The sequence below is a fragment of the Chroicocephalus ridibundus genome, chromosome 2, assembly GCF_963924245.1.
Source record: "Chroicocephalus ridibundus chromosome 2, bChrRid1.1, whole genome shotgun sequence".
Lineage (NCBI taxonomy): Eukaryota > Metazoa > Chordata > Aves > Charadriiformes > Laridae > Chroicocephalus > Chroicocephalus ridibundus.
Window position 1 is genome coordinate 108,248,655 of NC_086285.1, and position 24,403 is coordinate 108,273,057.

Here is a 24,403-nt window from a genome sequence, read left to right on the forward strand (position 1 = left end):
CTGTGCAACTGGAAAATTAATCTATGAGATTTTAAGAAAAGTAAAACCAGATTTCTTTTCCATAATAATAAAATTAATCTTTTGTGCTGGGTGAAAAAGGTAGATGTTTAAGTCCCATGTTCAAAGGAAAATTCCATGAGTAATAGTACTACTAAGTCTTTACAGAGTGTAAACTCACATGTCTTAAAAAAGAAATCAGAGAAAAAAATGTTTTGTAGTCAGTTTTTTCTGGGAGTTCTGAATGTAGGAGAGGCAGTTGCTAGCGTTCGGATCAACAGGGCGAATACGAAACTCACGGTTTATGAAAGAAGGTGAACGTTAGAACGATAACCTACATTACCTCCTGTTATTTTCTTATTCATCTCAAATGTGTTCCTTTACCTGAAAGAGCTTCTCTGATGCTATAGTAAGTTTGTGATACTGCTCATTCTGCTTGTCTTCTGCTCTCCCTTGGCTGTGCATCTTGGGTTAAAACAGTGCTTTTGTGAAGAAACAGCCTTCTTTAAGGGCTGGACCCACCAAGGAACACAAGAAGCTGGACTCCTCCAAACCTTCATGTTAGGCAGGGTAGTCCAGCACTTAACCTTCTTTCTGACCTCCGCCTGCCCTAAATTCCCAGGTACCTTTTCTGTTAGGCACCTAAATCTTTTCAAGGACACTCAGAATTAGCTTGTTCTAATTAGCTTGTGCTGTGCAACTTAACCACCTACTTGCCATCCAGGTCTTATCCCACGACTACAGGACTAGGAGAGGAATAAGGCAACAGAGCAGGCAGAACAGCTAAAGTATAGGTACTACCAGCATTTCTTATTTTGATGACAAGTGGATGCTACCTTACTCCTGAGAGATCCAAATAAGAAACCTTTCCTCAGAAAAAGGAAAGATTTCAGAGGACTGATCTCACTATCAGATTAATTTCTAGTGTGGGGTTTTTTGGTTTTGTTTTTTTTTTTTTTGAGGGGTGGTGGTGATTTATTTGTAATCATGAAGACATCTGGGAAGCAGGGCTCTGATTTTTTAAAATTTATTTTTAAATCTTATCTGCATCATGCTCCTCTAAACCTTCCCTCATTGAGCTATGTGAAAGTTCAACTCAATGGTATTTATTTACAGTAGCTGAAACGCTGCCTCAGTGAGTATTCCCCAGCGCAAGTGAAAAACTTATTTCCTTTAAAGCCTAAATGCTCAATAGGAGTTAATCCCTTAAATGGCTTTGTAAGTCTGACACTAAGGGCTAGTTCCAAAACCAGCCCTGTCTGTCTACAAGGTAAGTGCGAAAATGCTCTTGTAGGCTGTGGACCCCAGGAGTAGAAAATATATGCCAAGTTCTCAGACCGTATTATTTAAGGTGCAAGTAAGACAATTCAAAAGATGCTTGCAACACTCACACGTTCCCGGGGAACTGTTTTGGGCTAGAGCACAAGATGTGCCTCCATGGCCATGCCTCGCTGGGATGTGGTGTCAGGGTATGTGTGGGCTCAAGGGTGGCCATGGTCCCTTTGACATCCAGTGCAAGGGATCTCACCCTGGGGCTGAAGACACACAGTGGTCTTCAAAACACTAAGCTGGACTAGACCTTTCACTGTTACATGAAATGCTGGCTATTTCTGCTACCAGAGTCAGTTCATCCAGCATCCCACCTGCCAAATCAGCCAGGAAATGGAAGATCCCTGGCCCACTTCGCCCCCTTTTTGCATCAGACACGCACCCGCTCTCCCCTGCCCTTTCCAGCCTTCCCCATGAAGCTGGGCTCCTGTACAGAAACAACTCATGTTTAAAGGAACCAAGAAGGGCCCACAGGCACTCCTCCAGCAAGAGCGTCCTTGTTTCTGCTTTTGCCCATAACTTTTTTTCAGTTAATTTCTAAGAGTAAAATGCATTAAGAGTGATGAGAAGAGGACAAGCATCTGGATAACTGTGGGACAAACATGTGATGAGTTTGCCAACACTTCCTTTAAAATAAGAGAGCCTCAGGATCATGGAGATAGCCTCACCAGTGGGAGCTCAGAGACTTACTGGAGCAGGCTGCCACCATGCCACAGGACTGCACCACTGATCTGACTCGTTTGTTGACCCGAATTAGGCTTGAGTTATAAAGCTGTAGATCTACCTTATTATCTGTGTTAAAGTCTTGCAGTTATATATCCCTACGTATAACTTAGGACATAATGTTCAAGTTAGAAAAGGAAATGCAAGGCCAGTTTCAAAAGGATAATATCTTTATTAATTCCACACTATCCACATTGTTAGCTGGTATAATTAGGTAAAATAACTAATATGAATCACTAGCAGTGGCTGATGTATTTCTTCTAACCTCATGCTTACTTAGAAAGAGAATTTTTTAGTTATAGAAAAAGTGTCTCAGTGATTCTAAAGGATATTTAACACCTTTCTTAGAAGCTTATTTAATTATTGTTACACTAAATAATTCATTTGTAGTATTAACCAGTAAGTCTTATAACATGATTTAAGTGATCAATAGCTTATCATACTAAGATATAGTCAAACAAATACACAGCATCTTTCCTTTTTTTTTTCCCCAATACCATTCTCCATTTGTGCTGATGTCTATATGTATATTTGAAGAGAAAAATGTATGTTAGGAATATTTATATGTATTAAAACTACTCTCTGTTAATACCTTTTTTTTTTCCCTGCAATAAAACTATCTGAAGCAGACATTTATTATTTTCTTTTAAATTTCCATAATTTACCCAACAATGGTAGGATGGGAGGAACTTTCCCATAGAATTCTGTCAGATCATTTTGTAATTAGAAGCATAAAGGCTGAGCACCTACGGATGTATTTTTATGCTTCATAAATGCAGATTTTGTTTTCATTACCCCAAATTTGATCACCTCTGAAATAGTCTAAATCATATTTTTAGCAATATCTGGCTGCAGTGAGTTCCACAAAGTTGTGTGATAACAATTGTGATGCGTTGTCCAAAATACTATTTTTTAAGCATCTATATTGCAAAATGTATGTTAGCTGGGCTGGTACTTGGTTCTCCCAGCCACTCCTGAGTCCATTGTTAGACAGCAACTTAGAGCAACTTGTTCCGAGCTCCTGACAAAGTCAGAAGAAGTTGAATGCTCCAGGAAGCTTTTGCACTCGGCATGACCCATTGCTATGTGCTTAAATGTCTGCTAAATTCTCCTAACCTTTTTAAAGACTACAGAATCTATTTTTTTATTTTTGTTGGTTTCTCTACCCTATTTTTCATTTCCTGTTTATTAGGTTTCCAAAACTTCTCTCTCTTTCTATAATGATGTTTTTCAAGGAAGGAAAAAAGAAATAAAAGATGAGCATGTGTCATACTTTGGTAAGAAGTCATAATACTTTTTTTCTGCATTGTCTATTTTTCCTTGCAACCATCTTGAATCAGTACAACTTACAAAAACCAGACCTGGAAAATAAATATCTCCTGTCACAGCCTGTCATCTATGGAAACTCAGGAAATGCAATAATGAACATTGATAAGGATAGCTTTATTTTACATCATTTATTCTGTTTTAGCTATAGGAGCAGTGATGAGAGTAAGTGTTTAACTGCAACCTATTTTTTTTTGTGACGGGTATGGAATTGCCAAGACAGCTGATTAATTTTGTGCTATTTTCTATGCCCACTGCAGTCTTGCTATCATACAATTTAAAAAAAGATTGAAAACAATGTGTAGCCTATATTAAAAATGAGAGTTAACTTAATTCATGTCAAATATTGTTACAGGAAAAAGTCTACTGTAGAATTGGCTTGAAAATCCCAGGACTGTAAGGGAACATGGTAAATCTATTCAACCACATGAGGATTTCTGTACTGAAGGAAAAAAAAAAATGAAATCTGTTCTTGGGACTTTCAGTGTGAGATTTAAAAAGATTAACTCCTTCAACTTGGAGAGCGTATTAGGTTCTAAGCTCGCATTTAGTTAAAGAGGAAATCTTTTCTCCATTACAACTTGAAATACTCATAACAATATCGATATTTTAAAATGCCTTAATTATAATCAATCATACTTAATCCTCAGCTACTTTCATATCTGTTTTAACCATATCCATAAAAATGTATCACGCTGCATAAGCGTGCAAAGATGAGAAAAGCATCTTTGCAAACTGAAACTTCATCTTCTTCACTAGAACCAGTTCACCTATGGATTCTAATATTTAGGTTTCTAAGCATAATGCCATTTAAATAATGGCTGAACACACAGCACCTTCACCTGTCACCTTTTCCTGTCTTGTAAGGGCACAGAGAGAACAAACTTCTTGTTACAACAGGTCAGTCAATATTCTTTGACATTTCTTTCATTCCACTGTATGCCTAGACTTGTTTCCAATATAGCACACCTTTTTATCTAAAATAAAAAATTAAGAGCATTTATTTATAACATCAAGAACAAACACAGCACCCTTTACAGAGTACAAGATTTTATATCTACAGATTTAATATATCCAACCTTATACCCTTTGATTTTCAAGTTCTGCCACTACAATGATGTTTCACAGTCATTATCTTCTACTTACAAAACATAGGCAGGCACCCCAACCATTTGTCTGTGATGGAAAATGTAAGATTCTAATATGTAGAGGATGCATAACAAGTTGGTTTGGAAAGAGTCACAAGTATTTGGATAATGTACATAAAACCAAACCTTTTCAGTGCTGTTGGATCTGTTCTTGTAATCAAACAGCAGCTTTTCACACTTTCTCCACGGTCCACTCTATTCTGTATGTGGATAAAAGCCACATTTTTTCCTTTGCAGCAGGTATAAAAAGGAGATAAGATACACATATTAAACACTGAAAAAGAGATTAATTGGAACACCTTCCTCCTTCCTTTTTTTGGGAAGAAACTGTTGTAAATAATGCTGTATTTCATGCTAAAAAGCACAGCCATTCAAGAGGTTTATATTTTCTCACGGAATACCACCCTGCAGTTTCTAGGTCACCAGAAGAAAACTAGTAAATGTGGTTGGTGAGCTAAGTCTAAGCAGAGGTTTATATGCTACAGGCTGGTGGTCTTTGTTCAGTTCCTAGAGATCAAGTATCTCAAAAATCACTGGTCCTTATAGTATTGCCTATTAGACTGGAGAGCTGAACAAGCATGAAGTTCATTCCTTTTCTGGTAAGTGCAATACAGAGATCTGATAATTGCTCTTTTTTCCTCTTTCCCATAAGCAGGTAAGGCTCTTCACAGATGGCCTGCACTTAGCAGCTCTGAAATAAATGGGTGCCTGAAGGTTGTATGTTGTACTTCAATTACTGCTATAGAGAGCACTTTAAAAGACTTTTGACCTCAGATATTCAATTTCAACCCCTCCTCCAGCGAAGTCTTATTGGCTTAGAACAAGGCTTAATTAGAAATGTGTTTGCTGCTTCCCAACAGGATTTCTATTCACATGTTGCGAAATGAAGTATTTTCCCAAAATGTCATGATAGATTTTTGTCAAAACATTGTTGCTGTCTATCAAACTTCTTTGGTTTGTCAATACATTTCCAAGCTTTACTTTCTATCTTTTGGGAAAAACAAAACAAAACAAAACAAAACAAAAACATGACAAAAAAACCCCAAGAATGGAATTTTGCATGGACTTGATATCTGTGAGGAACTGGAATTAGAGCCTACCATGGAAAGTTAAGCCTAAAAATTTACTCAGTAAGACAGCAAACTCCATGTTACAAGGTATTCTTCTTCCTTTTTACTTTACATAGGGAGGCAAAATTGGTTCAAAGAAGAATACTCACAGTTGATTTAAACTATCAATAACAAAATGTAGCTGTTTAAAAAATGGGGCCACTCAAGTACCTTACCACCATTTGGTGATTTACTCTTTTTCTGCACCAAGTAATTTCAAAATCAAAAGTACCAGCATGCAATCAATCTGTAATATTCACAGTTAAGATATATTAGTAACTATATTTAGTAGTGCTGTATGTTATTTGTTCATAGGGGTGAATATATTGTTATCAAGGGTAATTTAAAAAAAAAATTAAATCATGGTTACAGTTATATATTCATAACACAGCCTCAGAACCAAAATGAAAGCGATAGCCTTATATTATTTTTTATATTATTTTCATGTACTAATGCTAAATTCCATTTGTACCAGTAGCATCTGGTTACCACTGAAGACATTTTGTTGCCCTCCATTTCTTCACAGCTCATTAGCTGAAAACAGAGAGCTCCTCTTGGGTCAGGAGTAGACGTATTATCTGTGTGCCTTGCACATGAAGAAAGCCGAGACTTGAACAGGGACCCATGGGGTCCCTGGGCCTATTCAAAGGCCCTTGTAGTCTCTAGGCAGGCAGCTCTACCACGTGTGCCAGAAGAGACTTTATCTTCTGGTGGAAGCACTAGGAGCTGTACAAAGTAGTCTCAGTGGGGAATCACTTAGATTATCAGCAGGCATACGCCAGGAATTAAAGCAATTCCATGAAAACGTAATTTTCTGGCAAACTCTTGGCGCAGTGCCTGCCTGGTTCTCACAGAGCTTTTCTGAGGAACATTTCTGGAAGCTATGCGGATAGACAAATGTTACAGTGATATCTGCTGGTTTGGAGTGGCACCAATGGCAGCATCCACTGGCTGCTGAATACCTTTGTGCTTCAGGTGGCAGTTTTCTTAGACTGTGTTACAGTATGCTGTGAAGTTGCATCCTTATTTTCAACTTCCAGTGTGGTTGTGGTTATTCTCTCCAAGAAATAGGTTCCCAGTAGGTCAGGTTTGGTTTTTGCTGGTTGCATTCTCCAGTTTTGTCCTGGAGTTCAGTTTTCTGCCTATTGCTACAAGATGGGACTTCACAGATGTTTATAAATGTATGAGTTGAGAGTTGCATTATGTAACAAAAGCAAAATATTTAGTAAAACTCCTATACACGGCCATTCCTCTCCTCTTGACTTTTTTTTTGGTGTTTTGTTTGGAAATAGCATCTACATTTTCATTAACTAGACAATATTCATGCATTGCATAGGAAGACAAAACCACCTGTGACACACAGCAATCATTCCCCAGGAAATGGAAAGAGCACACTATATAGATCTTATGCTTTTCATCTAAGCACTAGCTTTAGGATTTAAATAGGTTCTTAAAGTATATGGGCACTGGAACTACAAAGCAGTTCTGCTACTCTCCTGTTTTGCCTTTTCCCCACTGCTGGACTATGTAGAATATATAAGTATTAAATGAGTAGTATTTAAGTCACAGAGGAAAACAGTTACATGGATGCAGCATAGAAATCTGCAGAACAAATTGGAAACATAATCTAAGGAATTTTAAAGAAAATATATAATTTTAGGGCAAGTGAAAGAATCATAGCTGCATAGGAATAAAAATAAGTGGCCAGTTCCTCAAAAAGCATGTATTTGGCAAAGCTGCATTGAATAGCGGAATTACACCAGCAGAGTATCTATCCTTTTGTATCACATTTTTCGTGTAACATTCGCAAGCTGGAAATTTCCCCAAAGCAAAATGTCAACCAAACTTTTTCTTAAATGAAAGGGTGAATGAAGCTTCCTTGATGGGTACAGCTCAGAGAGCACCATAGGTACAGCTCCCTGACAGTGTGGGAGAGCAGTTTTTCATTTTAGCTCATCAAAATACTCTCTGTAGGGAGCCGTTCTATTCCTGAGTATGGCAGCACTGTGAGAAGGAAAAGAGGTAGTGAATGAGACAGGGGAAAAGAGGAAAAATAAATAAAGTTGATTGTGGTGGGGTAGACGTGTTTCATTCAAGTGGATCACAAAGCTTTTTTATTCAGCAGCTGTTCACTGAGGTGTAGAAAGCTGTAAGTCTGCAAGGTCTCTTAGCCTGGAAAATGGTTGGAGAAAAGCGGGACATACTGTATCAGTGAATGTTTAATCAAAAGCAGAAGTTTCTTCCATACCTTTTAATACATATATATATATATGTGCATATATAAAACAACCCAACAGCACTTTTTCAGTTAAATTATGGTACATAAAACTGATTGTTTCACTGGAAAAGAGTCATTGTGTCTCCTCCTTGGTACGCTTCCTCAACCTGTCCTGAGAAACAACTAATGAGACGAATCCCTCTGGTAATCATGGCAATTGTTTCACACTGGGAACAGAACACAAGGCTGCTCAGATCATAACAAGAGGGCAGATTTTTCTCCCTACAACTTCAAACATTTCAGGGCATTGGGAGGAGTACATAAATATTTGATACCACTTACAAAAATCTAAATGTTCAGGATAGATAAAACTTGTTCCCCACCTCCAGGTATGCCTTCCAGCTTATTCCCTTGTTACAGATTACAAACACACCTACTACAGTTCATTTTTTAAAGATGTCTTCCAAAGACAGAAAATTTCCATTGAGAGGTACTCATCCTCCATTTCAAAGTAAACTGATGCTTGACACATGATCATACAAGATACAATGTGCATCTAAAACAGAAATCTGAGAAGGAAAGAGAGAAAATCAAAGTAACGCTGACCAGAAAGACAAGACCAGAGCTCAGCTCTACCGTCTCTGGCCGTGGCACAGGCGGTTGCCAGCTGGGGATGCGGCCCATTTTTATTTGTCTGAGGAGCATTTTTCCCGCTTTTTAAAGTTAGGTTTGCAGGCATTGTTACCTAAGTAATTTGCAAATAAGAAGACTTCACAGCAGTTCTGAGGACGAGACTGTGCTGCTGATATGGGTGTTCACAGCTCTCACGGGCATCATGAGAATTACGCATGTATTAGTAAGGGATGAATTTGTGCCCCAGGAATTAAAGATTAGAGCCGTACCAGGCAATAACCTTACCTTAACGCATCAGACTCTATTCCCCAAAAAACGTATTAGCCTGCTACTCCAGTATCTGTTGGCATCTGGTTCAAAAAACACCCGACCACCCTCCAGGGTAATGAGCGAACTCGCTTGGATCTGAAGGTGACCCCCGCCAGTGCTGTCGCTCTGTCTCGAGTCGGCGGCATTTCAGCGACGCCAGCGGGAATCAGCGGGCTGTGGCAAGGACCTAACAACGTCACGGGTGAAGACGGGCCGGGCCTGCTGGTGGAGGCGGGCAGAAAGGCCCCGATGTCAAATGCGCCATTGCGATGGAGCCCCAGAACGGGCCTTCTCCGGTCATGAAGAAACCTTCACACCAACACAGTTTCGTTTGTTTCCACCACTTCCTCACAACACGAACGCGTCCCCCTCCCCTCCCTCCCGCCCCCCACAAGCCCCCTCCTTTCTGAACGTATCGACAAAAGGAACGGCAAAATAAATAAATAAAGACTTAGCCTCTGCTTCGGGGAAGCCGCCTCTCCAGGTTGCCGCCTCGGCGGTCACCCGGCTGGAGCTGGTAGGTATCAGTTTTCACGGCAAATGGTGGGTGCGGAGGGGGCCGGTTGCCTCCCCGGCCCTGGCAGCAGGCTCCAGGCTCGACTGTCTCTCTTCTTTCGGCCGGCCGCCCCCGGCTGTCATTGCACCAGGCCCGAGCCGTAGCTGAAGGCGTAGCTGCTGGCCAGCGAGAGGGACTGCTGGTGCTCCTCGCCCTGCTCCGAGGGGTAGCTGGGAAACGTCTGCGCCCGGGACACCTTCGCCGAGCCGAGGCTGTGACCTACGGAGACGGGGACACGGGCACAAAAGATGTAACTGGGCTTTCGTTTAATTTTAAAACACTTGAGGCCTTTCGCCATGGATGTAGACTCCGATGGGCTGACTTTGTACTGCCCTGCGGTGGCAGGGTGCCCGCAGAGATGTGCCACATCAGGACTTGCTGGAGCTGCAGAAGAGGGTTTTGCCCATGCGCAAGGCAGGAGCGAGTGACGGATGCCCATCAGAGGTAGAAGATCCCAGACCCAACTCAGGCATTATTTAGGGTCAGAATTTTCTTTTTTTTTAATTTTATTTTTCATTGCAATATATCATATACATAGATTTCCTAACCTATAAATCTCAGTTATATTCGTTGGAGCTGATGAAGAGTTAATGCACTTTTATTTATCTGAAGCACTGCTTAAGTGGCTTCAAAGGGGTATGTCACACAAACGCCGCCTCGTGTACTTACTGTTTTCCAAACAGGATGCTAGTTTGTCAGGTAAACAAAGCATCATTGTCATTTCAAAATGAACTTTAGGTGGGATATGGCCACATGGCAGAACACTGATTGGGAAGAGGATGCGTGAGATCTTTCCTTAGAAGGGCTTGTGAATCTCATATAACCATGGCCTGTTCACTCACAGGCAGCGAGATGGTAAACCACGTGTGAAAAGCCATTGAAAAGCCAGTAAAAATCCAATGACTAACTTAGAAGATGACTCCTATGGCCTGATTCTGTATCCTGATCATTTGCCTATCTCAAAATTACCCCTTCAAATCGATATTTAATTACTAACAAAAAACGAAGTTATAAAGTGTATATCTTCATGCAATGTGTATTCTCCATTTTTTGGAAATGTATATTGAAGCTTGGATTTAAAATGGTTTTGGATAATGCTTTTAAAAATGTCTTTAATACATCTATTATATGTAGAAATGCAAAATCTTATTTTTCCTACAACCACAAGAGCTATTAAAGAACAGTCATAACAGAGTATAGACTCAAGTGCTGAAGAACTCAGCTGACATTGAAACATTTCAAAACAGCTAGCAGCTTCCAAGAGCACCCCAGTAGTGCTGGATCCAAGAATGATGTTGACCAGATTTGGCAAAACTTTGTCCTAACTAGTATTTGGAAAAGTTTGGCTATAAAATGTTACTGACTGCTTAATGAAAAAAATAGTGATCCCCCTGAAGATGAGTCCCAGAGCAATACTGGGACCAAGAGAGAAAAAAAATCCAACTAAATGAAAAATAGAATAAAAGGTACATCTCAGTGACACTGGAGACAATAAAACCAGAGACTGAATTCCCAGTGGCATGTTAATGGTCATAAAAATCCCTTTCATAGCACGACCAAGCAGGATGAATTTTGTTTGTGTATTTTTACTATTAATTCACTGGTTTAAATTGACATTGGCTATAAAAATCTGACTGAGATGCCAGGTTTAGATATTTTCTGCTTCAAGACACTTTTGCATCAACTGAATTAAAATGAATGGTGGCCGTAACATCTGAGATGCAAAGCAAAACCACATTGTTTGAAAATAGTCCTAAATGTTTTGTTGCTTTGACCAACTCTTAACCATGATATTAAGTGAAGTCTTCATACATTTTTATTTTTATTTGGGTTGGGATTTGCATTACAATTATTGTTAGTTGTTTTTTGTTTTTTTTTGTTTTAAATTTAATGCAAACCTAAACATAGAAAATTGCATGACTGGAGGTTTTAATTTTGTGTTCTGAATCTGGCATTTTTCCTTCTAAGGATGTAAGGTCTTGTTTTCTTTTTACCCAGAAGCTGGAATCATATATATTTCAAGGGCCATAGGGAACTGCTAATCCAGCCATGTGACTGGCTATGTAAATTTTTTCTTTTTTGTACCAATAAAGATAAACAAAATATGTCAAGGCACCATTTTCCTCCATTCTCTTTATGTATTTTATCCAAAAAATGTAAACAACACAAAAAGCCCTGTGACAGTGAGCAGGAGTAAAGACACTTGACCATCAAGGGAGTACCCTAAACTCAGGCCTATATATATCATGTGCTGTAACTCATATAATTCATTATGAATTCACTTCTGTAGAATACTGCAGCTTTAATACAGTGATGAAGAGTGCTCTTACTAATTCGTAGCCAAGGTATCAAGGCAGTCTCTTAGGATATAGAAGACAAATTTGAACCTATTAACATTAAAAAGGAAATTAAATTCAGGTCTTCCATTTCCCGGATGTGTGCCTCAGCTGCGAGCACATATCTTACTGTTCTTTAAAAGAAAATTTGTAACTGCTAAATCTCATAATAAAGCTGATTTTAGCCATTCTGTAACGAAGGGGGTTAATGAGGATGAATGACTTTTTCCCTGACTGCTAGGATATGTAGTCAGAGAGTGAGAGAGCGACAGAGAGGGAGAGAGAGAGAGTCTCAGATCCAAAAGATTAGAAGACACACTCAACAGAACCAAAAGCTCTAAACTCTAAGCCTAGTTGAGGCTCAAGCTGAACAGAATGACAACAATCTAGGGAAATAATAACAAAAAGAATAGAGTTCAAATGAAATGAGAAAGCTATGGGCAATAGAGAATTTGTGAGTTTAGGAAAGAATGGCTCTATGCAATATATTTACTTTCAACTTATTTTTAAAAAAACAATAAACTATATTAACATATTTAAATAAAATGAATCAAAAAGTAATTGTGGCAAAATAATGAAATAGTCCAGTGGTTCCAAGTTGGCCTGACTTCTAAGTAGTAAATTTCCAAAATTTATGTTTCTGTTCTTTTTTTTTTTTTTTAATTTAGTCTATCTCATACTGGAAATTCTAAATGATAATTGATTCTCTCATTTGTTTTCCTATTAAATATTATTTTAATACTCATAGAGCTGATCAGCCTTACGGAGTCTTAAGTACTGCAGCGTCTCCACAGTTACACTTTATGTCAATAGTAAGGATTCTGAAACTAAAGATACAGGAAAAGTTTTTGCAGTAAAGAATTTAAGTTCCACAGCTTTCTAAGCTTCATGCTTCAATAGTATTTTCTGTGCCATATTTGAGGTTTAAAAGTTTAAGAGGGAAGAATAATGCTGTTTGTGGATTTTGCAGCTCTCTGGTACCACAGCTGTTTTCAAGAATACAAAACTCTCTCTACATTTCTTCTGAAGTCAGCATAAAAGGAATTTGATTAACACATACTTCGTGACCTTTTTTCCTGTGGCTTACATATGAAATGTTTTGGTTTTTTTTCTGTTCTAGGACAGGACCTTGGAAAGGTATTATTCAGCCTACTTCATCCTTTATTTAAATTTACTCTCAGGATCATAGAATGCAATGAAGCTGTAGTCCAAAACAATTAGGTATGAATGATTCATCAAGATAATTTAATGTAACCTGGCAAATTACACCAAAATTAGATTTTTCCTCATCTTAATTATGTTGGAAGCAGAGGCAGTATACACAAAGATCTTATTTCATGACATGGTGCTTATTTATAACAAATCTTTAGAGGAAAAAACCAATGGTATCCTAGTAACAGCAGTGACTGATGTACATATAAGTAGATCGATCACAACTTCTAAGAGAAAACTTGCAGTACTCAGCTAAATGAAAAGAAAAAAAAGAAGAAAACAAAAAGAAGAAAAAAAAAGAAAAAGAGAACCAGGGATAAGCTTTGAAAGCTCCCTTACTGCTGCTTCTTGGGAGATGTCTCTCTGTGTTGGATTCAGAATTCAAATTCTTAACCAGAAGGCAGGCGCGAACCCTTTTTCTATTCTAAATGAAAAGAAAAGAAGGTCATGCTTTTCTTTTCCAACACCAGAATTCAAGGGACTCTCTCATCGGATATTCTTGGGTTAGAGTGCTCATCTGTGATGTACAAGTCCTGTGTTAAAATTCCCCTCTGCCCATGGGTAAGGTTCAACATTACACTTTCTGTAATGGAAAAATCAGCTGAAAATGTTCCCTTTCTCCCCTCTGCCCATACTGCTGTTCACCGTCCCTCAGTTGTGCCATTGCGACAGAAAGGCTGCTTTGTAGACTGAAGCACTTTGGTCATCTGGTTTGCAAGAGCCCTACAAATCGTTGTACTGGCACAGTGGAGGAGGAGGAACACGCAGCCAAGGGTAAGAGATGGCAGGAGTTTTCTCAGACTGGAGTTGGTGCCAGATAGTTTGTTTGGGGGATGATGACCTGTGAGCAACATGCAACCAAATGCAGGTGAATGCGGTTGCTACCACACTACTCACTTCTCTGATGCAGCGCCACTTTTGAAACCCTGTGACTAAGCTTTTCAAATACAAGATCTAATATAAGTGTACATTTTTGCAGTACAATGATTAAAAATTAATAGAACCAGAATATTTCAGCTTCTGTTACAGGCTTTTAAAGTACCTCATATTAGATAGTCATTAGGTAAAATAAAGAAGCAGACTTTTGCAGCTGCAGAGGAAGCTTTCATCTGGGATTTCTTAACCTCTGAACAGATGACTTTACAAACAAAATGATGTTCTTCTAATGCAGTTTTACTTTTCTAGGTAATAAACTTTATTTTTGAAAATAAAATTTGGCATTTCCATTTGCAAGATTATGAGCACAAAATTGAAATCATTAAATTAAAGCCAATTGGATATCTTTATTAGTATTACATTTTGTAAATTTTTACTTGCGAGTCCTCTCAGACTTCATGAGGACAAGAGCTCTGTGACTGCTATAGATGTTTCTATAAATGTTATAGAAAACCATGGCTGTTCAAAAGAAACGTCTATGAGTCAATCAGTGCAAGCTAAGACCAAATAAATGGACACACTTGTTGCATTGCAAAGCAATCATTTCTTTTTAGAAATATTCGTAGGGAAATTCTGTTGTTCACAATAAACAGAACAGTGTGGAAACCAGTGAAACAGAGATGATGAGGTTTTATCCACAAAGGATGGTGCAAGGAGGTGGAAAAAAACCCAATTAGCTAACAGATGTTTCAGGAATGATATGTTAGTAAGGAGTTAGTTGTATGTTGTTTCCTGACACAATTCTCACCAGACAATAAATGCAGCCCTTCATCCAGAAAAGTTCACAAAACTAATACCAGCCTTTAATCTAGATTTATGTCCTCTAAGGACTTTACCAACAGCAGTGAAAGCTCCTATTTGTACCAGAGGAAGCCTGCAGATTGTACTGAAGATATAGTTTTGGTGGTGAAGCCTGTCCTGAGATGCTTCAACCTCGAATGTTCTTTGCAACTTTTTTGTTAAGACACAGGACAAAATGGGAAAGGCACTGTAGCCATGCACTGAAAGCCCACTAGGGAAAATGAAATGCTTACTGCAAGAAACTAAATTATTATGACTGCTTGTTTCAGATGGAAGCTTTTATCCTCTAAGAGCTTTTGTTGCAAAGAAAGAGACTCCACATTTTATTCTGGATAAAGAAAATGTTCCTCAAAAAAACCCTACTACAATTTCAAATCAGTTAAGTGGCTATTATTGCATCAAAAAGGATACTTTCATTTAAGGCAGAAAATAAATGATTGCTGTTATCCTATTTATAAATTGATACTGGTTAAAATTCTGCCAACTCTCTGTATTGAATATACAGTGTCTTCTATTGAGCTGTTGATGACAAAGCAGCTTTTCCTTTTCTGCTGTTAGATGATTGGAATAACTAAAGCAAAGTTTCATAGCAGGACAAACTGCTACAAAGCAAAACATTTATTTTGCAGTAGCGACGCAGTTGGATTGGAAGGGCATTAATTGGTACAGCAATTATTATGCTGTCACTCACAAAAAGATGCAATGGAAGGGAAGCAGATGGAAATGGAAAAATAGCATAAACTACTTTACAGCATATTGATTTCCACATACTTATTGAAAGTGAAACCGTGGGTCTGTTTCAATTCCATATAAAGAAATACAAATTTTCCCTTGAATTTAACTACAGTTGGAATTAAAACTCCAGGGAGCACAGCTGGGCTCCAACTTATATATTTTCTAAAACAATTATGGATTTTATTTCATCAAATATTTATTGTTCTGAAGGGAAAATGAATATCAGGAAACAAATTTACATTATTTTTGAGACAGATTTTTAAGAAAATGATTTAGTTTATCTATTAGAAATATTTTTGAACAAAAATAATTTAATTTGATCATAAAATACACAGGAACTAGATTAAGAGAGTGAATGTTATCCCCCCAACATATTAAAATATTTTCTTTTTATTCATAATCAAATAGCATTTTAATTTTCTTTAGAATTTGAAATTAAATTAATACTATTTTTTTCCCAGCATCAAGATTAGTCAGTATCTGAGTAGAATATACTTTTTATAGTACCCTATCACTTTCCAGAGTTGTAAGACTATTATTTAACTTAAAAGTTTTTGGCATTGTCATCAAGTCCTCCTCTAGAAAAAAAAGAAATTTTACATGTGCACGCAGAGACGTTTGCAGGACTGGCAGTTTAAAATCAGCAAATTTACAATACGTCAAATTTTTGAATGTTAAGGAAAAAGTTTTCAACATTCCAATTTTGGCACAAGAATGCTGGGGTTTTATGAAGAGTACATTTACATGTCAATATTTTGAAATAAAGAAAATAACATGTCCTTAGGGCTTTGCAACAGCAATAATTGTTACCTAAAATAGCAAGTATTTAAAAGCAGTATCTTGAATCACATAACTAAAACTAATGTATTGACTAAAGGTCAGGCTGATTTAATTGCAGTCGTGTGTTTCCACATAGTGTTTTTAAATTCTTGCTCTCCTATTTCATTTAAACTGTATGTTACCTACTTAAGCTATCACAAGCTGATGCAGCTCCTGTGGTAGAAATATCAGAACATCAACCCCATCTTTCTCAAAGATGAATAGGTTTTACCTTGTCCCATACTTTTAATTCATTATGCTTTGTCCATTGGGGATTTGTTCTAGTTCTTTTTATTCTTAGGACCCGCTTTCTATGCTGCTGTGTGTTTGTTTATAAAGGGAGGAGACATAAATAAACACCTGCTACCTAGCATCTCCACCTAGGAGATGGAAAAGAAAGTTACTTCTACACATCTCACATTACCCAATAATCTTTCCCCTTTCTGCTCCCATTCCTGCAGACAAAATATGACACATATTTGGGAAAGTAATCTATTTTACATATTACATCTCTTCAACTTGTGCTTTTTTAGTTGTAATAAGTAATTGTATGCCTGCGTGCCTGAACTGCAGGGAGATTAACTAAAAGAAAGCATCTGACCTGAGTGGCATTTTTCTCAGTCCTGCACTCTGCGCCAACACGCAGATAAAGACCGTAAGCTTGTACTTAGATTTCTTAGGTTGTCTTCCATACGCAGACTCCAGTGGTCCTTACAGAGATTAATTGATTTCATCTTTACAGCTTTTTACGCTTGTGCTAATGTCGCAATGTGAAACCACGTGCGACTTCTCTCTCCCTCTGTTCTCAGTCCAGCTCCTTAACTATGCCAACACAGTCGAAGGAGGCATAATCATCTTCTCACTTAACACAAAATTAGGCTAAGGTCCAACTTTTCTTCAAAACAAACATAATTTTCCAGATGAAAACTCTCAGAAAGAAGGGTTTCCGAGCTTGGTTCCACAGATTCTGCAGAAGTGAAATTTTCTGCAGTGATACTTTAAGTTTATTGATTTTAAAGTATTTATCAGGGAACCCTGATCTACACTAACTCTGCATTGAGCAAGTAGTTGGAATGAAACAATTCCAGAGCCATTTTCCAACCCAAACTCTGCTGTGATATGATGCAATACTTTACCTTCAGCTGTTTTCCTTTGTAAGAGAAAACAAGCTACCTTGTTTAAATCAGTTAAAGAAAACATTCAGCTGTTCTTTCTGACTGGCACGCTCTATTAGGAGAGTTGTAGTTTTCTCTGAATCATTAAACAGGTGATACAATTTGTGTGTGTTAGAGAAGTGACTATGGTCAAGGACTTTGTTTTATAATGAAATATACAGGCGTCACAACCTTGAAGAAAAGCCTTCGAGAGAAAATATGTGCAGTTTAATACTGAAATGTGTCGAAATGATCAACAAGTTACTTAAGACTCTAGATACAAAGCTACCTGAAAAGGCTGAGTACTTTAAACAGGGTGGGGAGCATCCCCAGCCTAATTTACCCTTTCAACTACAAACTCAGTCAACCAGAAACTAACATAAAACATTTCCACAGAAGTTGTGTAGGTGAGGTTTATTCTGAGAATAACAACTCTGTTTCTGAACTTTATGCCTGTCCAAAATAAAGTTAAATTACTTCATTGAGCCCAGAAGTAAACAGAGACTAAGCATTTTCATACTAAATGCAGGTAGTTTCCTTTTCCTATTCAAGCTCTAAACTTAATGGCCTTTCTAAAAAGAAACTTCACGAACCTGAGACATTCCATGTTAGTAATACCAAGGAAAGAAAAAGAAAATGGTAGAGGGGAAATTCCTGCAAGTGACAATTTCTTTCACTTCAAGGAACATTTGAATTGGATGAGAATGCTGACAAATGATACAATGATGGCAAAATGCAAGAAATAAGAAAACAATGCTCTACTCCTAATTGCATAGGGAACAGCTAATGTGGGGGGAAGATAAAACAGCTAAGGAAAGCTCCAGCAAGAATATTATTTATTATTTGACAGTACTTTGCCTTACGGTGACATAACAAACCAACAAAAGGACACACAAAAGGAATAACTAAAAATTGGGAAGAATATAAAGGCAGTCAAAAAAAGAAACAACTGTGAAAGATAGATAAAATTGCGTGGCATCAGTTACGTTGTCTGAAGTAATGATTTTCTGCTGTATTTAAGCAGGTAAAGCTACCCACTTTGCTGTCATCTTTTGCTTTTGATTCCTATGTAGAGCAGCAAGTCATTTTGAGAGTCAACTGATTGTTGATGCCTGTGCATAAAAAGATTTCTAGTATAATTTTATTCTACATCCTTGAAAATCACATCTACCAGAGTAATTTAAAATAGGTGGCTATGTACGTAGTGTTATAATCTTGGTTTACTGATTTGTTAGCTCACTGTTCACTTTTCCCTTCCTCATAATGTTTTTGTTGCATTTTTATCACAGCCAAACTAAATGCCCAGTCAAGACATGAATCTTATCAGATAGCTTGTTAAAAAAAATCAACCCCGAAACGTGTTACTGATTTAGCACGAACCGTCTTACTAAAAAATGCAATGCAAAAATGCAAATTTATACATTGCATAACACTTTGATGATAAGGAATATCTCACTGTTAAATATTTATTGCACTTCAAATCATGTTGACGTTTCCCCTTGGATACACTATTCCACAAAACACTATACAGGCCTAACGGAATTCTACTGATACTACAGAGGTGAAGTGAAAGAGTGAATTTCTAATTTCATAGTAGAGTATCTAAAGCCCAATGAAGGAAAAAATTACTTACATTGACAAAAAGTGTATAAAGTGGAGATAGTATACTGACTTTGAAAATGAGGTGCTACTGTAGGCTGATTGATCAGTGCTGTTCAGTCTTGTTGCTATTATAATTCTGCTGATGTTTAGTGTAGTCAGTATTTCCTGGCCTGGTAGTATTTTCATTATAAACACTCCATTCAAAAAGATTTATAACTAGCCTATAAAAAAATTGCCGTAAAATGAAACTCAGCACATGAGGTCTGACGCCAGACAGCAAATTTGGTCTGACAGGATTGAGGGAATATGTTTTTCACCACGCTTTTATGTGCATAAAATACAGCTTTGATTGGAAAAAATATAAAAAGAAAAAAATGTTCAGGTGGTATAGTTTACAATGCTTGACATAGGAAAAGATGGGGATAAAGGATTTACACTGCCCCAAATGGATACCTAATCTACAAATATTCATTTTAAAAGACAATTTTATCATGTGAGTATAATATGATAACTAAACACATGTAAAATATGAAGTCTAGGACATTCAGGGTGAATGTGATGATCCAGCTGAGTCTTTCCTTTGGCACTTTTTTGCACACCTCAAGAGCCAGGGAAATAAAGAGATAAAGGGTAACAAAGCTAACCCTTACCAAAACCAACCAACCAAAAAAGCAAACTCAAATCCAAAACGTTTTATGCCAGATTGGCTTTCACTGTGGAGTCAGACGAGCCCCACTTCTGGGCTGTTCAAAGTAAAGGTAGGAAAGTTGAAAATGGTTATGAGCTGTAATTGGACCACTCATTTTAGCATCAGCTGTGTCTTAGATTACCTCAGCAAACTGTTGCACTGCAGACTCAGTCCCATTTGAGCTCTGCTACTGCTCCTCACTGTACAAAACCAGCAAAAGTCATCATCTGTTTTGATCATACACTTCTACCTCTCTTACAGAACTCAGGGTCATCCCATTGCTGCACTTCCCAATAGGTATTAAAGGACAAAATATTGTTCAAATTGTAGGCAATGTGCTCCAAAGACAGAAAAAATTCTTGGACTCTGGTAAAACATCTTTCATTCATGGAACATAGTATTTATGATGCAAAATGGGGAATTAGTCTTGCTTATGTGTATTTTTCTGGGACAAGGAGGAGGAGGGTGGTTTGTGGGAGGTAAAAACGTACTCCCCAGTTTAATAAAATGAGTTACTTCAATCGACTAAAGATTTTCTGTGATTTTTTTTTCCTGTCACCAATGAACAAACTTCAGAAAAGATAATAGGTCTCACGTTAATATACGCAGGGACGAAACACAGTTTTTAGAACCTTTAAAAATCTGTTCTATTTTTTACCCATGCATTGAAAGCATTTATTAAACCATTTGTTATTCAGATTTAAGCTTTCTATGAAATAGCTTTCTATGAAATAGTCCTTGGAAATATTCTTTAGAGGGCCCTAATGTTATTTCAAGCTGCAACGAGATAGTAATAGTAGATGCCATATAAAAGTGAAAATATTGCATTAGCTGATAATTAGCTCTCTGGCAATGATTAAGAGGCTTCCTCAAACACTTGAAGACAGGAAGACACACCCCTCCAGCAGTTCTAAAGAAGAAAGGACAATGTTTCTTTTTTAAAAAAAACAACTTGAAATTATAGGCTTCTCTTAAACTTAATAAGACTTGAGACTTCAGGCATTTTATCTAAAATGCAAGGCTGCTTGATTTTCTTTAAAACAGACTGCACCTTTTATTATGCCTGCTTATAACAGCTTAAAAGGATTATCTGAAATTATTGAAAAACTGTAACTACAAACTTAGGAATGCTTTGACACACTAAAATAACAAAGACAATCTCCTGAATGACATGCAGTCATTAAACGTGTTTGTAAATTGAAGATGTTTCTTAGACTAAATGCATCACTGGTGCTAACCCAGTGAAAGCATGTTGATAGCTAACTGTAAAGTCAGAAAAATACCACTGATGGTGGAATTATAGAAAAAAAGTGTGTTAAAAAACCCTCCCTCTTCCTGCTATCTTCTTTGCAGCAAAAACCCCTCTTATGCACTCCCGGAAGAAGAAAACCAGCAGAGTGTTTTGAAAAGGCGCAGTAAGCCAAATAAGGTTGTACAAACAAGAGAGAATCTTTCGGTTTAAATGATACTATCATTACATGTTTAACGTCTGTTTGCAAGATGAAGTTGAAAAACTCTACCAGAAAAAGTAATTAATGTTTTTCTAGTGAGGAATTTTGCAGGCTACGAATATGCTATTGTAATTTAGGATTCTGAGTTTATTTTATATTTTAGAGAGGAAACTTGAGCTAAGATTGAAAAAAATGACTAGAGGAAACTAGTGCTTTTTATATTTCTAAATTTTTTATTTAAGTTTTGGATGTTTCTCAATCATTATTCCATCTGCCTCAAGCAGACTTCTCGAAGAGTTTCTAATGAATAACAACTTAATGCTTCCTTTCTTTTTACATGATTTAGTTCAGATTTCTTACATTTAGCAGTTTATTCAGGATAACCCAGGCATGATTCACCAAAACAGAAATAAAAACCCATGCCTATTTAAAATAACTCAGGGCTCAAACACAAAAACAATTTGCATAGTATAAAAATTCATCGTTAATAGGAGAACTTGAGATCCATGTGGTAAAACCAATGTAACTTGAGCAAGGTTGGAATAAGTATCTTAGTGGATCCCATCCTGAGCTAGCTCAAGGGTCTAATTGCTAATTGCAGACATGGTAACAGGGACCATTTCCAGTCAGTGGTATTTAACTGAAGATCTTCCCATCCCCGTGCTCTATTCAGTGTCCAGACTGAGAACTGATTTTTTCCGTTACTAAAGACTGTATTGTATTTTTTAAAGTTAGTTTAGTTATGATCATTAAACACTCCACTTGCCTTGAGCTAGCCAAGTATTCTCTTGAGATAAATCGACATCTATTGATATGTATTGGAAATAAAATTCCACAATTTTCATATGGGAAACATAAACACTGTACACAAAAAATACAGAAATGAATTTTATGATAGATAATTAAGGTGTATTTTGAATTTTAGAAATTCTCTAACTACTAGGAAACTGTATAATCCTAATTTTGGGGACAGATACATAAGATCTCCTGCACATTTCCATGCCTTCTTCTGAGGCATTTGGTAGAAGCCATTGCAAGTGGCAGAACGGCTGATTGCATGGATGCAGGTCTAACCCAGCAGGAAAGTTCCTAGGTTGCTTCCCAAATCTTGGCTTCTGTGCAGCCACTGAAGGTGCTGGGAACAAAGGAGAGGTTTCTGTCTGTATTGAGCTTAATAATACTTTGAATTCTTTTGTTCCTTGCAGAGTTTACATATATAAAATATGTGGAAATACGGCAGTTCACAGAGGCTAAACAAATTATTTTCCTCTATAATTTATTCTCGAAAATAAAGAAGTACATTGATTTTAGATTATATAAGTTTAATTGGAATAAAGTAGATGCCTAAAACATCAATGAAGCACTCAGGAAAGTTAATCCATTTTTCATGACTCTATAAATAATTTCTTCTAGCTGTAAAAGCCTTCAATTACCCACTAGGAAATAAAAAACAATGGCTGTAATTCACTGAGGGATGCAAGTGATGTTCTTTTGCTTTTTTTGCCTGAAAGGGAATTCACTGTGATTCAGTGGGAACAAGCTGTGTCATTTGCATCAGACTTGTGTAAAGCTAGAGGAAATGAGCAGAGGTAAATCTTGAAAAGGTGTGTCGAAATGCTTGATCCGCTTGTGCCTGCAGATGGGAGGAGTTCCTTTTTCTTTACTCTCTTGCATGACAGAAGAAAGAGATTAAGCCAAAGCACTTATTTCCTTCCCCCATCCATATAAGCAAATAAATAAATAAATAGAATATCAAAACCAACGATAATAATAAGACACACTGAAATTGCCACCCACATATCTTCTGTCTGGAAATTTGTTATTAAACCTGTAAATATCCTGTCTTGTGTTTTTCCTTTTCTGTTCCTCAGCTCACTGAGGCGGGTTTTTTTTGTTTTTTTTTTTTTGCTGGTTTTCTTTTTGTGGCCACTCAAATCACAGAAGCTGTAAGAGCAGCGCAGCAGCAGTCCCTTCAACAGCTTTCCTTAATCCCAGCTGCTGGGAAGAGAGTCCTGACAAACCCCAGTGCATTCCGGCAAATCAACTGACCAATCTGCTGAAAGCAGGAAGGGGTAGAGAAATATCATCTCTTAAGGCACATTCATTCCATCCTCTCTCACTGCTTATTAGTTAAGTGTTGCTAAAGCAAGCTAGGAAATGAAAAAAGAGTGCCCATAGCACAAGGCAATAACCAGCAATGATATTCAGAACATGACATGTACAAAGTAATTATACTTCATACAGACGTTTGGAGAAAAGAGTGTCTTTAAATTAAAGCAAGGCATTTTCCTGATGGCGATTTTGCTATTGGCTTTGACTGGAAAGAGCTGTAATGCAGAAGTTAAATTCATTATGAGTGTCCGCAGTCGTAGTATACAGCTAACAGATGATGAGGTGAACAAAGATGAAGATCACAGGATGCCTGAATGTTCAAGATATCGGTGTTGGGTAGCAGTTTAGCTAAGAGCAAGACGGATGGCATGGAGCCATCAGCAGCAGAAGGGAAAGAAAAGTAACATAAAGGACCCACTTCATATTTTCTGAATGAGATCTGGGGAATTTCTTACGTATGGTTGGACCACCCAGTGCTCCAGTCATTTTCAGCTATTGGCAGCCACGCAGAGGCAGGTGAAATTCAGAGCAGCCTTTTGTGTATTGCTGCTCAGAATATACTAGGACACAAAAGAGACTAAAATCAGTTTTGCCTTCCGCCACCATGGCTTGCTGCTTTTTGTGCTACTTCTACTTTCAGTGCCTATTATACCAGAGCAGCGTATAATGTAGAAGCATACAATATGAGGCGGTATTCTTGAGTTATGGTACTACTTCTTCATGAACACTGAAAAAATTACTAACTCGCACGTAAATTTTTGGTTTATTAGTACAGCTCTAAAAGGAGGGAAATAAATAACAGAATACAAGTAGCTTTCCAGCAGGAAAAAAGTGGGAATTTAGAAAGCTGGAAATCAGCCGAGATTTAAAAGGAAGTTAAAGTATAACTTTAGTAGAAATTACTCTGAAGGTACCATATCTGATGAAACATGATGACATACTTTTATGTTAAGGCAAAATGGCAGCTTGCAAAACTGTGCCGTATAAGGTACTGGCTCCAGGTTGCAAAAGTAAAGCCAAACTGAAATTAAACATATATATCCTCTACTTTAAGGGCATACTGAGGACAATTTTAAGTCAAAAAAATAACCAAAAATACCTAACAAAGCAATTTCATAAAATAAAGAAGAAAGCAAATGGCTTTTGCCAGTTATTTTCAATTTATCTCTTTATAGCCTCCTCCTCCCTGGAGAAATAATAATTAAAAAA

The 24,403-nt window shown here is 37.4% G+C and overlaps 1 protein-coding gene across 1 annotated transcript in view; it reads right to left on the reverse strand.

Moving 5' to 3' along the window:
* Positions 1-9,213: 9,213 nt before the first annotated feature.
* DOK6 (docking protein 6) overlaps positions 9,214-24,403 on the reverse strand; it is a 255,400-nt gene continuing 240,210 nt past the window's right edge. The window contains exon 8 of the mRNA XM_063326443.1: positions 9,214-9,567. Within this exon, the coding sequence (XP_063182513.1) occupies positions 9,428-9,567 (140 nt within the window). The 3' untranslated portion in view covers positions 9,214-9,427. The remainder of the gene's footprint in view (positions 9,568-24,403) is intronic.